This window comes from Rhineura floridana, chromosome 2, assembly GCF_030035675.1.
Source record: "Rhineura floridana isolate rRhiFlo1 chromosome 2, rRhiFlo1.hap2, whole genome shotgun sequence".
Classification (NCBI taxonomy): Eukaryota; Metazoa; Chordata; class Lepidosauria; order Squamata; family Rhineuridae; genus Rhineura; species Rhineura floridana.
Window position 1 is genome coordinate 37905007 of NC_084481.1, and position 13817 is coordinate 37918823.

General features: G+C 43.0%; 1 protein-coding gene across 9 annotated transcripts in view; it reads left to right on the forward strand.

Annotated features, from left to right (window-relative positions):
* Window positions 1-8303: 8303 nt before the first annotated feature.
* ZNF385B (zinc finger protein 385B) overlaps window positions 8304-13817 on the forward strand; it is a 319282-nt gene continuing 313768 nt past the window's right edge. For 5 of the 9 annotated variants that reach the window (XM_061608316.1, XM_061608302.1, XM_061608308.1 and 2 more), the window contains exon 1: window positions 8304-8610. In XM_061608316.1, the coding sequence (XP_061464300.1) occupies window positions 8382-8610 (229 nt within the window). In that variant the 5' untranslated portion in view covers window positions 8304-8381. The remainder of the gene's footprint in view (window positions 8611-13817) is intronic. The other 4 variants (XM_061608307.1, XM_061608306.1, XM_061608304.1 and 1 more) reach the window with 1 other exon arrangement.

The window sequence follows — 13817 nt, forward strand, 5'->3', positions numbered from 1 at the left end:
TTAAAATCAAGAACTCAAGTATAACATGGTCACTTTCCCCTAGTACTCCCATAACTGCCACTTCATCCACCAAGTCATCTCTATTGGTTAGAATCAAGTCAAGGATAGCTGATGCTCTCATTCCTTCCTCCAACTTTCTGTAGGAGAAAGTTATCTCTAACACAAGTCAGAAATTTCTTGGAGGGGCCATGTCTGGCAGAATTTGTCTCCCAACAGATACTGGGGTAAGTGAAGTCCCCCATTACTACTACATCATGTCTCCTTGAAACATTGCCAATTTGCTTTTCAAAATTTTATCCCCATCTTCTTGATTGGGTAGTCGGTAGTAGACTACAACCAGAGCTTGGAAAAGTTACTTTTTTGAACTACAACTCCCATCAGCCCCAGCCAGCATGGCCATTGGATTGGGCTGATGGGAGTTGTAGTTCAAAAAAGTAACTTTTCCAAGCTCTGAACAACCACCATGTTTCTTTTATTCCTTGCCCCATTTATTTTAATCCAGATGCTCTGGATTATCCAGCTACCAAACGCATCCTCCTGTTGCAGGGATATACAGTATATACTTTGACATATAGTGTGACTCTACCTCACTTTCTATTCCTTCTGTTCTTTTTGAACAAGTTAGATCCTTCAGTTGCTGTATTCCAGTCATGGGAGTCTTCCCACAAAGTTTCAGTTTTACCTATCAAGTCGTATTTACCCTCCTGGGTTAAGAGTTCAAGTTCGTCCTGTTTGTTTCCCATACTCTGGACATTAATATATAGACATCGAAGACCATGTAATTTACTGTCTGGCTTCCTTTCTTCATTTTTATGAAGACTATGATTGGGTCCCATTAGAGCTGTTCTCTCAGTTCCTCTGACTGTGCAAAAGCCTTCGTCAATTGTTACCTCCAAGTTTATGTCTCCCTCCCCCTTAGGATTCAGTGTAAAGCCCTCTTGATGAAGTTCTCCATACTGTGGCTAAACACATTCTTCCCAGTATTTGTGAAGTGCAACCCATCACTTGCCAGCAGTCCATTGCCCAGGAAGTGTAGCCCATGGTCCCAGAATCCAAGTCTCTTGTATCAGCACCACCTTTGTAGTCATTCATCCTGAGTTTTTTTCCTTTTCCTTTCTACTCCTAAGTACCGGAAGGATGGATAAAAAAACTATCTGGGCCCCAAAGTCCTTGAGTTTCCTTCCCAGAGCTTCCAAGTCTGATGTGATTTCTTAGTAGCTCCACTTGGCATTATCATTTGTTCACACATGGATGAAAAGAAAGGGATACGTGTCAGTGGGCTTTATGAGAGATAGCAACCCTTCAGTCACATTTCTAATCCATCCTCCAGGGACACAGCATGCCTGCCGAATCCATAGGTCTTCTTGGCATACTTGGGTTTCAATCCCATGCAATAGGGAGTCTCCCACTACTAATACTCTTCTTATCGTGGGGTGTGGTTTCATTGCCTCTGCTTGACTGAACTTCAGCCTGTCACTTGCTGTCTTGAGGGGTCTCCTGTAATTCTTCCTCTGCAGTCTGTTCTCCACTCTCATCCCCAAGAGCTTGAATGAGGTTCCATAGTTCCACCAGTGCAGGGTGTCTTCTAGCTCTTCTGCTCCTGTCACCCTTTTCCATGGAGTTTCCTCCACTTCCTTGTTCCTCTCCTCATCATTCTTCTCTTCTACTTCAACATGCTGTTGAAGTGGGATCAAAGGGCAAGGAAGATTCTAGGTTATAATAACAAAAATATTTTAAATAGCATTAAACTTTCAAATACAACCCATGTTTTATTTATGAATGTGCTACAGTAATAATATTGTACGGCAGGGATGTTATCATGTAGGAACAAAGAATACTGCATTAAAAAACAAACCAACCAAAGGTTAAAAACTTAATGGCAATGTAACAAGCATCTTCCAGTGGGAAAGGGTTTCAAGATATACCGTCAGGAATTTTCAGAAAACCAATTGAAACGTTTGTCACAGCAACTTGTGATAAGTGTTTGTGTGTTAATTTTCAGTGTAGGACATGAATATATGAAAGATTCTATTTTAATCAAGGTTCTAAGCGGCCTTTAAACCTGTTCAAGTATTACACCCCAACGCATGGTCAGCAGTGGGAGCAAGCCCGCCAGGCCCCATCCACACCACCCTGCTGCTTGCTCCGCCCATAATCTAAGTGTTGAGGTAGATCTGAAGACAGCAGCCTGTTCTATCTGCATAGGCTCCCTGCACAATTTAGAACCCTGATTGTGCTGGGTTTTAAATCACATGAAGATCCTACATATGCAGAGGAAGCTCCCTGCTTTAGACCTATCACCACCACATACACATATACAATGTGGAAAGAACAGGAAATGCAAAAGTAGAAACAAGGTATTTTAAGAAAAAGAGAATTAGTAAATAACCAAATTCTATTATTTTTACATAGCTCACTAAAATCTCCAATCACCTAAAGTCACCAACCAATGGTAAAACTCACACTGATTTTGGGCAGCAGAGCACACATTTATTCTCATACCCTTAACTAAAGTGGATGAACTTTCCCCTAAAACTAGAAGTAAGTCCTTTTGAACTCAGCGGGGATTACCCCCAGATATATCAGTGGAGCATTAGACTCATGATCGGAGCAAGGCTACTAGTTTGCTTTATGGCTAAATGGGGATTTAGGTCTTTGTCTCCTGCATCCTGAACCAACATCCTATCTTCCACACCACAATTACTTCATCTGAGGGATTATAAGTGAGAACACTGTATCTCAATTTAGAATAGTCCAAAGAAATGTTTCACCATAAACGTTAAGCAAGAGGGATTTTTATGTCATGTTACAAATGGAACTGTAAACAGCATGTGATGTAATTTTTCATGCTATTAAGTAGAACTAGTTTTCCAAGAGCACAGATTGAAGTACAATAGAAGTGTTATCCAATCAGTGCTAAAGTGTTTTTCTTCTCTGCTGCCGAGCAGCAACAAAAATGGATTAAGCATGGTACTTCTTTTCCTGCCATATAGAATCACATCCACTAGACAACCTAAATAATTGTTTGACTAGTTTAATTCCAATTCAACCTCTGATTGTCTTCCATTCTGTGCCTTGCTCTAGCAGAGCCCCCTGACTTTGCTTCAAAGGGCACTCTTGTAAAAATTACTCTTTTTCTGAGATACATCATTCTTTTTCTTTTTAAAAAATACATCATGTTAAAGAGATACATCATTCTTTTTATTTTTTCTTTTAACTGGCTTCAGAAATAGAATGAAGCACAGTTTAGATGAATGTCTAAAACCAGGCAATTAGCTATACCGAAGAGTCATCAAAATGCTAAATGTGTTATGTGTGTGTGGATACTAGATATATACCTATCTATGTAATTTAATTAAAGTATGTATATGCTGCTTTTGCATAAGACATCCAAAATGGTTTATATTACTATATATTTTTTAAAAAACACTAGCATATAATAACAAAAGAAAATGAGCAATAAGACCATCTAAAAACATATAATAGTGTATTAAAATAGTGTGCAAAAAGCAAGCAGTAAAACAATGTTAAAAACACCGGCCATCAATCATCCACTAAAAACCTTGGAGAGAAAAAAGGTCTTCACCCATTGTTTAAACAATAAGAGTTCACACCAGTTGAACCTGCTTAGGCAGGTGTTCCATAATTAGGGAGCCAACAGCGTAAAGGCTCTGAGTTGGAACTCGAAGCTAAAAGAAGACTACAGCAAGAGGACTTCCCCATCCCCAAAACTGGATGAAGACATAATGTGAGAGCAGAGCTCCTGTACAAGGTGCTTCCACCTGGTTTTCTCCTATTTTCCCCTCTTCCAAAGCCCCCAAGCTTCAGCTAAGAGCATAAGAAGAACCTGCTGGATGAGGCCAGTGGCCCATCTAGACCAGCATCTCACAGTGGCTATTTAGATGCCTATAGGAAGCCTGCAATCAGGACTCGAGTGCAACAGCCCTCTCTACTCCTGTGGTTTCCAGCAACTGGTATTTAGAAACATACTGCTTCTGACAATGGAGGCAGAGCATAGCTGTCATGATTAATATCCACTGATAGCTTTATCCTCCATGAATCTGTCTACACCTCTTTCAAAGCTATCCAAATCGGCAGTCATCACTGCCTCTTGCCTTCCAGAAGGTCACCCAACCTCGGGGATGGGGGAACACAAGAAAGTCTCCTTCCCATGAACCTCTGCTCCTCCTTTCTCTTTCCAGTCACCACCCATCTAATCTTCAAAGCTGGGAGCACCCAGTGGAGGACCTCTGACAGAGTTACACCAGCTAGATGGCAGTAGAATTCCAGCTAAGCCCCTTCTGCCAGCATATTTTTAAAGTTCTGTATGGTTTTTATGCATGCTTTGAAATTTTAAATCTTTGTAATCTACCTGGGGACCTGCATTGGGGTGAGAGGCAGACAACAAAATAAATAAATAAATCACTTTAATGTGATAAACCTATATACACTCACAGGGTTGAGTGTGACTTAGGTAAGTGTCCCTAGTTATATCTCATAGAACAAGTATAACATGGGCAGTGTCTGAGCCTTGCACTCCTTGTACTAAACATTTATACAAGTGTATATATAAAATAAGGGCAATATCAGTGTCACCATCTCTGTAGAGCTACAGCAGGTGTAGGGAACCTTTGGAGATCCAGGTTTTGCTAGAGCCCCAGTAAAACCCATCAGCCCCAGCAAGCATGGCCAAGGCCAGGAATGATGGGGATTGTAGTTTAGCAATATCTGAAGGACCAAAGGTTCAGCACACCTTGTTTTGTAACATAGTGCTGGTGCAGCATGTCATGCCCCACAAAGTATTTGCCGGTGCAATCACTCTTTAGGATCAGACCATAGCTGTGGCACAGATTATTTAATGTAGAACATTTGCACTTAAAGCTGCTTAGTTCCACAGAGGTCAATGCAATGCAATTCAAGCAAGATCAATTGTTCATGTTAATCCAGAGGTAGTTAACTCCCAGTTTGGGGACCTGATCCAACCCTCCCCCTCCACCAATAATGGCAGTGAGGGGGGAAAATAAGGTAGACAGAATACTGGGATGGAGGAAGCCCAGCACCCTGTGAGGGTGCAAATCACCTCTCCCTCTGGTAATCAGATCAGTCATTTGATTAATGGAGAGGAGGCAATAATTCCATCCTCAGCTGATCCATGCAGATCTGTGGAGGGATATGCGTCTGCTTGGGCTATGTGTCCACCTCTGTGTATGTTTGTCCATGCACGTGAATGTGAGAGTGTGCATGACAGTGTGCATGGAAAGCCTCCAGAGGGCTGCCCAAGGGTGAGTGTGGTCCTGGAGCCAAAAAAGTATTAGCTAGCCCTAAGTTAGCCGCTCTGTTTGGTATCCTTCATAAGTAGTACTGTGATCACCTCTTAGCTGTTTGATGTACTGCACTTGACTGCATCTCAGTAAATGTAAACCCAGCTCCCACCAGGGTTTTCACTACCAGCCAAAGAATCTAAAGCACAATCAAGTGCATTTTTTCATATGATAACTTAATTTTTTAAATTTTTAAATAAGACTAGCATTTTCCAAACAGTTCTATGTTACACTTTGTCTGTGTGGTAACCCTATATATTCACCTTACCTAGGAATGATTCTCAAGGAATTCAAAGGGGCCTACTTCTGAGGACACATGCCTATGATTGCATTGTTAGAGAATTGTCCCAGATGGACCTTAGTCCAATTTTAAGAGGATTTTGTATGATGAACAGCTATTGCCCTGATCCAGTGATTTCCTGAGGATGTTCCACTAAACACATATATGGTTGGGCTGCAGGCAAAGTATTTTTGCATGCCTCTTTCAGGGTTATTTCAGTCAGACATTATAATGAAGCACTGGTCTGGGAGCTTTTTGGCAAAAGAAGCCTTACACGCTTCAGAAAATGTTGATGGTACTTGTTCTGGTCCACAAGCTCCAGCTTTGCCAGGAGAAACAATATTGGTGAAAACCGTGTGTTTTCTCTCTCTTATTCTGAGTAATCCTTAAAGCAGCTGCTCCAATATTTGCCTTGGAAGTGGGCCACTTTACTGTAAAACCAAATTAATACTCTCATCCTTTACCACTAATGTTTTGAAACAGTTTAGCAGGCTTGCTATTCACTCGCCGTGGATTTGTTTGAGAGAGATTATCCCAATTACAGTAGTGACCCAACGCACACACAATCCAACTAAAATTAAGCATATCAGAAGTCGTTTTGATTCCACTGTTAAACATGAGTAGAAGGTAGGCTTCTGGGTAACTTTGAAATCATCACGACACCCCACTGGGGTGTCTCAACTCAGCCAGGGAGCACACAACTCAGATATCAAAGCATGCGACATGGTGTGGCCACATCACTCTGACCCCATGTGTAGTGACATAGGAGCACATAAATAGGGGTTTTGGGAATGGAAACTTTGGTGATGGGGGGTGTCATGGGTTTGGCTCTTGGAAGGATACAGGGGTTCTACTACAGGTCCTTCTATCTGTTCATGTCTTATAGCTGTGTTGTTAGACTGTTGCTCTATGGCATGGGAGCTCTGGGTTCTGACCTTGCTTCTTCTCTCTTTTCCCACCTAAACTTATTGTTATCTGCAGGACTCCTCAAAGGTACACTTACTGGTTTTTTGCAGAGACACCAATTCATATCAGATGCAAAATTCTGAGCAGTATTGTATGAATTTTGTTTTATAGAATAATTGTTTCCATAGTAGAACTTGAACCCTTCTTCTTCTGGCACTCCCCTGGCTTTTCCATATAGGTCTCCTATCTGCAGTGCCATCTGCAGGAGGAAATGCTGTGGTATATTTCTAGCTTCCAGGTTATGTTTGCAAGAGCTTTGTGCACTGATATCAGGGTGGCTCACAAGAGTGGAGGAGAGCCAGTGTGGTGTAGTGGTTAAGGTGTTGGACTATGACCTGAGAGACCAGGGTTTGAATCCCCACACAGCCATGAAGCTCACTGGCCAGTCACTGCCTCTCAGCCTCAGAGGAAGGCAATGGTAAACCACCTCTGAGTACCGTTTAATAATAATAATAATAATAATATTTTATTTATTGGTCACCTATCTGTCCAGGTTAGTGGACACTCTAGGCGACTTACAATAACAAAAAGCTATACATAATATACATATACAAAAACAAACCACAGTCCTAAACAATTTTAAACCAATTTCCAATTAAAACATCATAAAAAAAAAGCAGCACACAAAAAACAAACAAACACCCAGGCCACCCCAGCCAGCCGGCTTATGTATCCCTCCAGAGAGGGACAGGTGGTAGCAATCAGTCCCAGCTGGCTGGGTACCTGGGGCCTGCTCCTGCAGGATGCAGGTCTGCCAGGCAGAAGTCCCACAGGGAAGGGTGGTAGAGGTGGTGATCCCGCAGCCGCAGCCGCAGCCGCAGCCGCAGCCGCAGCCGCAGCCGCAGCCGCAGCCGCAGCCGCAGCCGCCTCTCCTTCCCTGGGCGGCGATGTTCTCTTCCTGCAGGCCCTGGGTCTCCCAGGCCACCCCAGCCAGCCAGCTTATGTATCCCTCCAAAGAGGGACAGATGGTAGCAATCAGTCCCAGCTGGCTGGGTACCTGGGGCCTGGTCCTGCAGGATGCAGGTCTGCCAGGCAGAAGTCCCACAGGCTTACCATGAAAACCCTATTCAGAGGGTCGCCATAAGTCGGGATTGACTTGAAGGCAGTACATATCCATTTTTCACAAGAGTGACATTTGCCAGGGCCCAAAAACCAACAAAGGATCCACTGCTCTAGCAGTGTTATAGTTTCCACCTTGTACAATGTCCAAGAAGAGCAGGTGCAGCCTAAGAAAATTCTCAGTTTGCATGTCCCATCTCTTCCAAGTTTGGGTAGGGGTGGCAGCAACTGAGGGTGCCTGAAATCCTGGAGCCACCACTAGGTCACATCATGAGGTTGTACAACCATTGCTGTTCATTGATTGGCACCTTCAATGCTTGGATAACATGGGGGTACTGTGAAATGCACGGCCGTGATCAGTGTGTGGCTGTTGAATTGCCAGAAACACTGTTGGAGTGTGTGTTGCCATGTAAGCTTTTGTTCCTGCAACTATTGTTGACTCTGCTGCAGATTGAGCATAGCATCACAACCATGTTACGCTATTAGCCCTTCTTCCGTGACTGCCTCCATACAAGGACCATACAATCTCTCTGTTCAAGTCTAACTTCTGCAAGGAGCAATACCGTACATGAGAGTTTGTATAGCATAAGCTCATCACATCTGTGACATCTAATTATGGGCTGGTTCAGACATTAAAAACAGTAGGGGACGGCATCACTGCCGCTCACCTGATCTTCAGTCGCGCACAAGACCGCGTATGCTCGCGCTCCGCTCACCTGCTTGGCGAGGGTCGTTCAAGGCCAGGCTGCGGGCGCATGCGCTTGGCGGGATCTAGCCGGCGCGTTGCCCTGGTCCAAGGCTGGGGCTCGCTGTTGGGACACGCTGTTCCGTGCGGTCCCCTCCTCCCCATCCGTGCGAGAGAAAGCACGCTCACACCTGAATACACGGATGAGTTGGAAGAACAGCGGAGACCCCGCGGAACTCTCTCCCCCTTGAAGAGCGCAGGACCAAGTTGGAGGAGCTCGCGCGCTCCGCCTGGGCAAGGTAAAGAAGGGCTGAGCGAGTGCGGCTCGCGCCGCGCTGACGAGCAAAGTACCTTGCATAGCAACGCTCGTTTCAAGGGCTGTTCTTCTGAGGGAGCGGCTCAAACCGCGGACTTGTTCGGCGCGGAGTTTGAAGTTTGAGCCTTTCCTTTTGACTCGCTGAGGAAGTTGAATCAGGGTTTGGAGGAGATGCCGTTTCGACGGCTTGCTTGCCCCTCGGGGGCTGGGCACCACAACGTCCCGGCAACAAGTCGAGAACAGCGGCTCTCCAAGAGAGCCGCGTGTCAAGCCAGGCTCTGGTTTGTGAGCCGGCGGGGAGTCTTGCGGGCTGGGAAAAGGGCCCAGAGCTGTTCGAGGCAGCAGAATCCCTAGTGGGGGAGAAAGAGAAAGAGGCACCAGCCAGCAGCAGGTTAGTCAGGCGGTTGTGTTGGAGGCTGGCTGCGCCTTCTTCGTACATTTCGGCGCAGGGCGCCCTCCCCTCCCCATAAAGTTTGGCTACGTAAAAAACAAACGGGGAAAAGTGTACGAGCCGCTTCTATCTTTTTAAAGCCGGGTCCTCTTTTAGTGCCTGACTCCAGAACGGTTGCCTTGCATGGGCTGGGGCATTGTCCTTTGCCTGTAGTGTGTGTTCGTATGTAAACAGTTTCCAGGGAAATTCACGCTTTGCCCTCTTCTCCGTTATCTCTTTGAGACTCCTTTAGAGCATTGGTATTTCAGGCGGGCGTGGAATTTGGCCTGAACAGAGCTTAGCATTTCTCTAAATAGGTCAGTGTTTTTGGAAACGCCTAAGGTTTGCATAACCGGGTTGCTTGTGTCTCTGAAAGGTAGGAGAACTTAAGGGGAAGAAAAGTGGCTGTGTGTGTGTGTGTGTGGTGGGTGAGAGAGAGACATCTTTGCTTGGAGGCCTATTGTAGACTTTGGTTTTGACGTTGTTGGGGTTGAGAGATCCTTCTTACAGTCATCTTAGCCTTACTTGACTTCAATGCCTTTTTTTTTTTAAAGCTCTGTTAGATCGTGGAAGGAGGAATTTCCTTAGTAAATGAAGAATTAGCCTACTTTAAGTAATCATCCTCGATGATCTAATTACTGTGTGTGTGTGTGTGTGTGTGTGTTCAAGGTCTGAAGCATTTACCAGAGCAAGGTGTGCATAGTTGTTGATGGTCATTGCTTGACCATAGGCTATGGATTCAGATGCTTTTAGCTGTCAAAATCAAGAGGCATAACAGTAAATAAGAATGTGGATCTTCTTTTCAAGTGCGCTTTATGTGGGTGAGGGGAAATAATAATTTCACTAGGAAAGCAGAAATGCCATTCAGTGGTTCTCAGAAAGACATAGCCTGGTAGCTCTTGGTAAAGAAACAAATAAAAAACTGGATGCTTGATGCTGTGCTTTTGACACATTAAAAATTATATTTATGAGCATAAGATATTTCAGAAACAGCTGACACAGCAGCAAGCTCTGTGCAGGGATTATTCCATAATACTACCTTCTCATCTGCTAAAATGGACTAATTCACAAACAAGGCCAGCAAAAAGTTATTTCTCTCACCACCGTAGCTGTGTCTCAAGAAAATTCTGAAGGTTATGGAGGATTTGTAACCTTATAATCAGTTTAAATCGGAGTGAATGTGGTCAACCAGCCAGCTTTTGACGAAAAGTTTGGGATAAATTTAGAAATGTTTGTCTATTGCTGAAACAGATGTGTTGTGTTTTAATGTCTCTTTGATGTCACATGGTTTATAAATAAAAATGTAGAATAAAATAATGATCTGTTATCAAAAAGATTATGTATAGGTATTCATAGAAAAATCATTACTGATTTTATCTATAAATACTTTTATAGTGACTTGGTTTATAAACCTTAATGTTTAGTTAATATGTTCACATATCTGATGCATACTGAGTTGGAGGTGAGATAACACTGGAAACCGTAGCATTCCCAGGGAGTGTGCTCTGGGACTACAAGGGAGTGCTCTGGTGAAAAGCTCAAACAATTGGATGAAAGGTAGTACAGCATGCTGTCCCTGGATCCCTGCTTAGAAAACGTCTGGCTAGTAAACAATTGTAACACATGGTCTTCCGGACTCCACTTTAGGTAACTGCTCAAAGAAAGAATACACACTCTTTTCCCTTTTAGGTAACAGAACTTCTTCATAGATGTAAATTAATAAGGAGAGGGTCTCTGACATATTGCCCATCTCCCAGTCTTTGGCTGGCATAAATATGTAATTGTGGTATGGTTGTTTGCTTTAGCTATAACTGCCCTATCCATGTCCAAAGTAGATTACAGTAATTCTTGTTCCTGAAAAATACACATTTCTGTTTCAAAGGGTGCAAGGTATAACTTTGCTAAAATATATATGGGAAATGTATATGGCTGTATAATAGGACTCTTTCAGTTTAAATAGGGAAAACTTGAGAATTCACACAACTGTGCTGATGTCAGGCATTTCATACCTATGACATAAGGTCAAAGAAGGAACATTAATATAGCTCTCTGAGAAGTGTAAGCGTTATGAGAATGAAGAATTGCGCAAGTTGATTGATAGTAGCTATAGAGGTCAAATGGACTATCTGACTAGACAATGCACCATGCTGAGTTATTAGAAATAAAAGTGTCTTGCCTTTAGTGGGGGTAGGGAATAAATATTTCACATGGTTTAAATATTTCAAATGTTAAGAGGGTGGTGGGCTGCATCTAGCAATACATTTCTAGCTTTTCCTGTACATTATCTGTTAAATATAGGTATATTAGGTATCATTTCCTCTATTTCTCAAGTGCAGGAGTGAGTGCTATCATTATGTAGACCACCAAACAGATCCACCTAAATACAAGAGAGAAGTATCAGTAGGCCCAGAAAAGCCCTGATATTTGCAGATGCATATACTGTGTGTGTGTGTGTGTGTCACAAAAGCTCTAATGCAGGGAAAAATATGTGCCCATGTGCGGTTGCATGGAAGGAAGCAGAGTGGGGGGAAAACACAGGCACAACCCTCTCTCCTCATGTGGTGTGTCTTTCCTACTCTGGGAGGTCTGTCTGTCTGAGAAGAGGGAGCTTTGAAGGTGCAGATCAGGCCTGCTAACAGATTCAAAGGCTTTCCCTCCTCAAGCAGCATTTTGTTGTGGGGCCTCACTTGTATGCAATTAAAAGTATGATTGCAAACAGGATAGTGTTTTAAATGAAATACTCACTTCGTGAATGTAAAACTGTTTGCCCTGTTTCTGACAATAAAGAAATATATTGATTCATCCTTTCACTGATACTTTGTGACCTTTAGTTCTGAACTCTCTATCATTTTACGTTTAGTCTTATGCACATTTATTTTCCTCCCTTCTTTTCTGCTTTCTATGACTAATAAAGGCAAATATGAAAATGTCCAGAAAGATGACTTATCCTGAATTCAGTGTTAGAAGAGGAAAAATGTACTGTATCAGAATTTGTTTCTCTAAGAAATGTATTTCTCAGCAATGCCACAGCCTTTAGGTCAGCAAATAGACCAAGGATTTTTAAGATTAAACAATTCTATAATGCAGCCACACTGGCATCACTTTTTAACTGAGTGTACTTTACAGTGTAGGTGAGGCTCTTCAACTTTGAGAAATTAGCTGGTGCCAGCATGTAATTGGGTACGGAAGTTCAGTAGAAAGTTATCCCTAACATACTCTAGTTAAGTTGCAAAGATCAGGCCAGCGTTATTTATTCAGAAGAAAAGAAAGGTGTCACAGTCTCAGCATCATTTTCATGCTTAAGTTCCCTTGTACTTGTGTGAGGCCTTCTAGGATGCATTTAATTCAACTAGTGGGCTTTCTTTCATTTTAAGCAAATGAGTCCACTGTTGATAAAGAATATAATTGGCTTGCCACTGGTGTTTTAATAGTGTGTTCAATGTATGCCTTGTATATGTACATCAACTTCTACTTTTGTTTGACATACACTGACAAGCATATAAAATATAATGATGAACTGCCTTTTTCTTATGCCTGAAGGTGGCTAACAATGAAAAATTGGTTTTTGAAATTCAAAGAGCAGTATAGTGCTGTTTGAAATTCCTTTTGCAAACATCCCCTCACAGGGGGAAACGCTTTCCATTGAAACTGCTGCTAAAATGGAGATTCCCCCCCCTCCATTTTAACAGTGGTTTTAATGGAAGTTGCTTCCCCCTCCTGAAGCTGATGGGCAGTGGGAGTGTGCCTCACTCCAGCAAAAGAACAATTAGGAGCTTGTTTTAGTTGATGTTAGGTGTGGGATGGAGGAGGTATAGTTTGGGGAAACTGGCCTTGCAGGCCAAATTGAAACCATTGGCAGGCCAAGTTTGCTTATGGTTCCTCTCCCTGTGTGACAGTAACAACCAATGCTACAATAAAAAAGTGGTATAAAATTTCAGTAGCAGGAAGTAAAACAGCATAACAAAGTACATAGTAGGTCTATATTCAGCAAGTTAAGATTCAAAAACCTGTGATCTTAACCTGCTGGGGTTACCTGGTACTAAGAAGAGTATAAAGAAGGCACCCTGAGCCCCTTTGTGGGGCGCTCAATAAATGGGGTGCCATCACATTAAAAAGCCCTCTTCCCAGTAGCCACCCATCACTCCTCACTTGGCAGGGATATCTGGAGAAGAGCCTCCAACAATGATCCCAGGGTCTGGATAGGTACGTGTGGGAGGCCTTGGTTACAGATTGGCACTGCTGCTTCCAATGTGTTGTAGGGTTCAGGGGGTGGAGAATAGATCTGGGTGTCATTAGCTTATTGATGTCTCTCTCAAAGTCTTCAGCTGGTCTTTTTGCAGTTTTGTACAGGAATACCCCGCATTAACGTACGCAATGGGTCCAGAGCAAGTATGTAAACCGAAAATGTACTTAAAGTGAAGCACTCTCTTTTTTCACTTATCTGTGCATATACTGCACTGCAATCGTCATATACGGGCATAACTGATGTAAATAACGCATTTATAACTAAAATAAACACAGTAGACCTTATTCTAAGAAAAAGCTTGTAGTTGGAAACTGATCGGGCGGTGGTGTCATGCCGTTAAGTGTCCATTCTTGTGAAGCAGGCATACGTAAACAGGGGAATGGTGCTACTGTAAATATGTCCCATACTCGCGAGTGTCTGTAAAGTGAAGGTCCGTATAGCAGGGTATTCCTGTATTAATAATAATTAAAGTAGAGCATTGAGATACTATTGCACTGGTCAGTTCCTGTCGAAC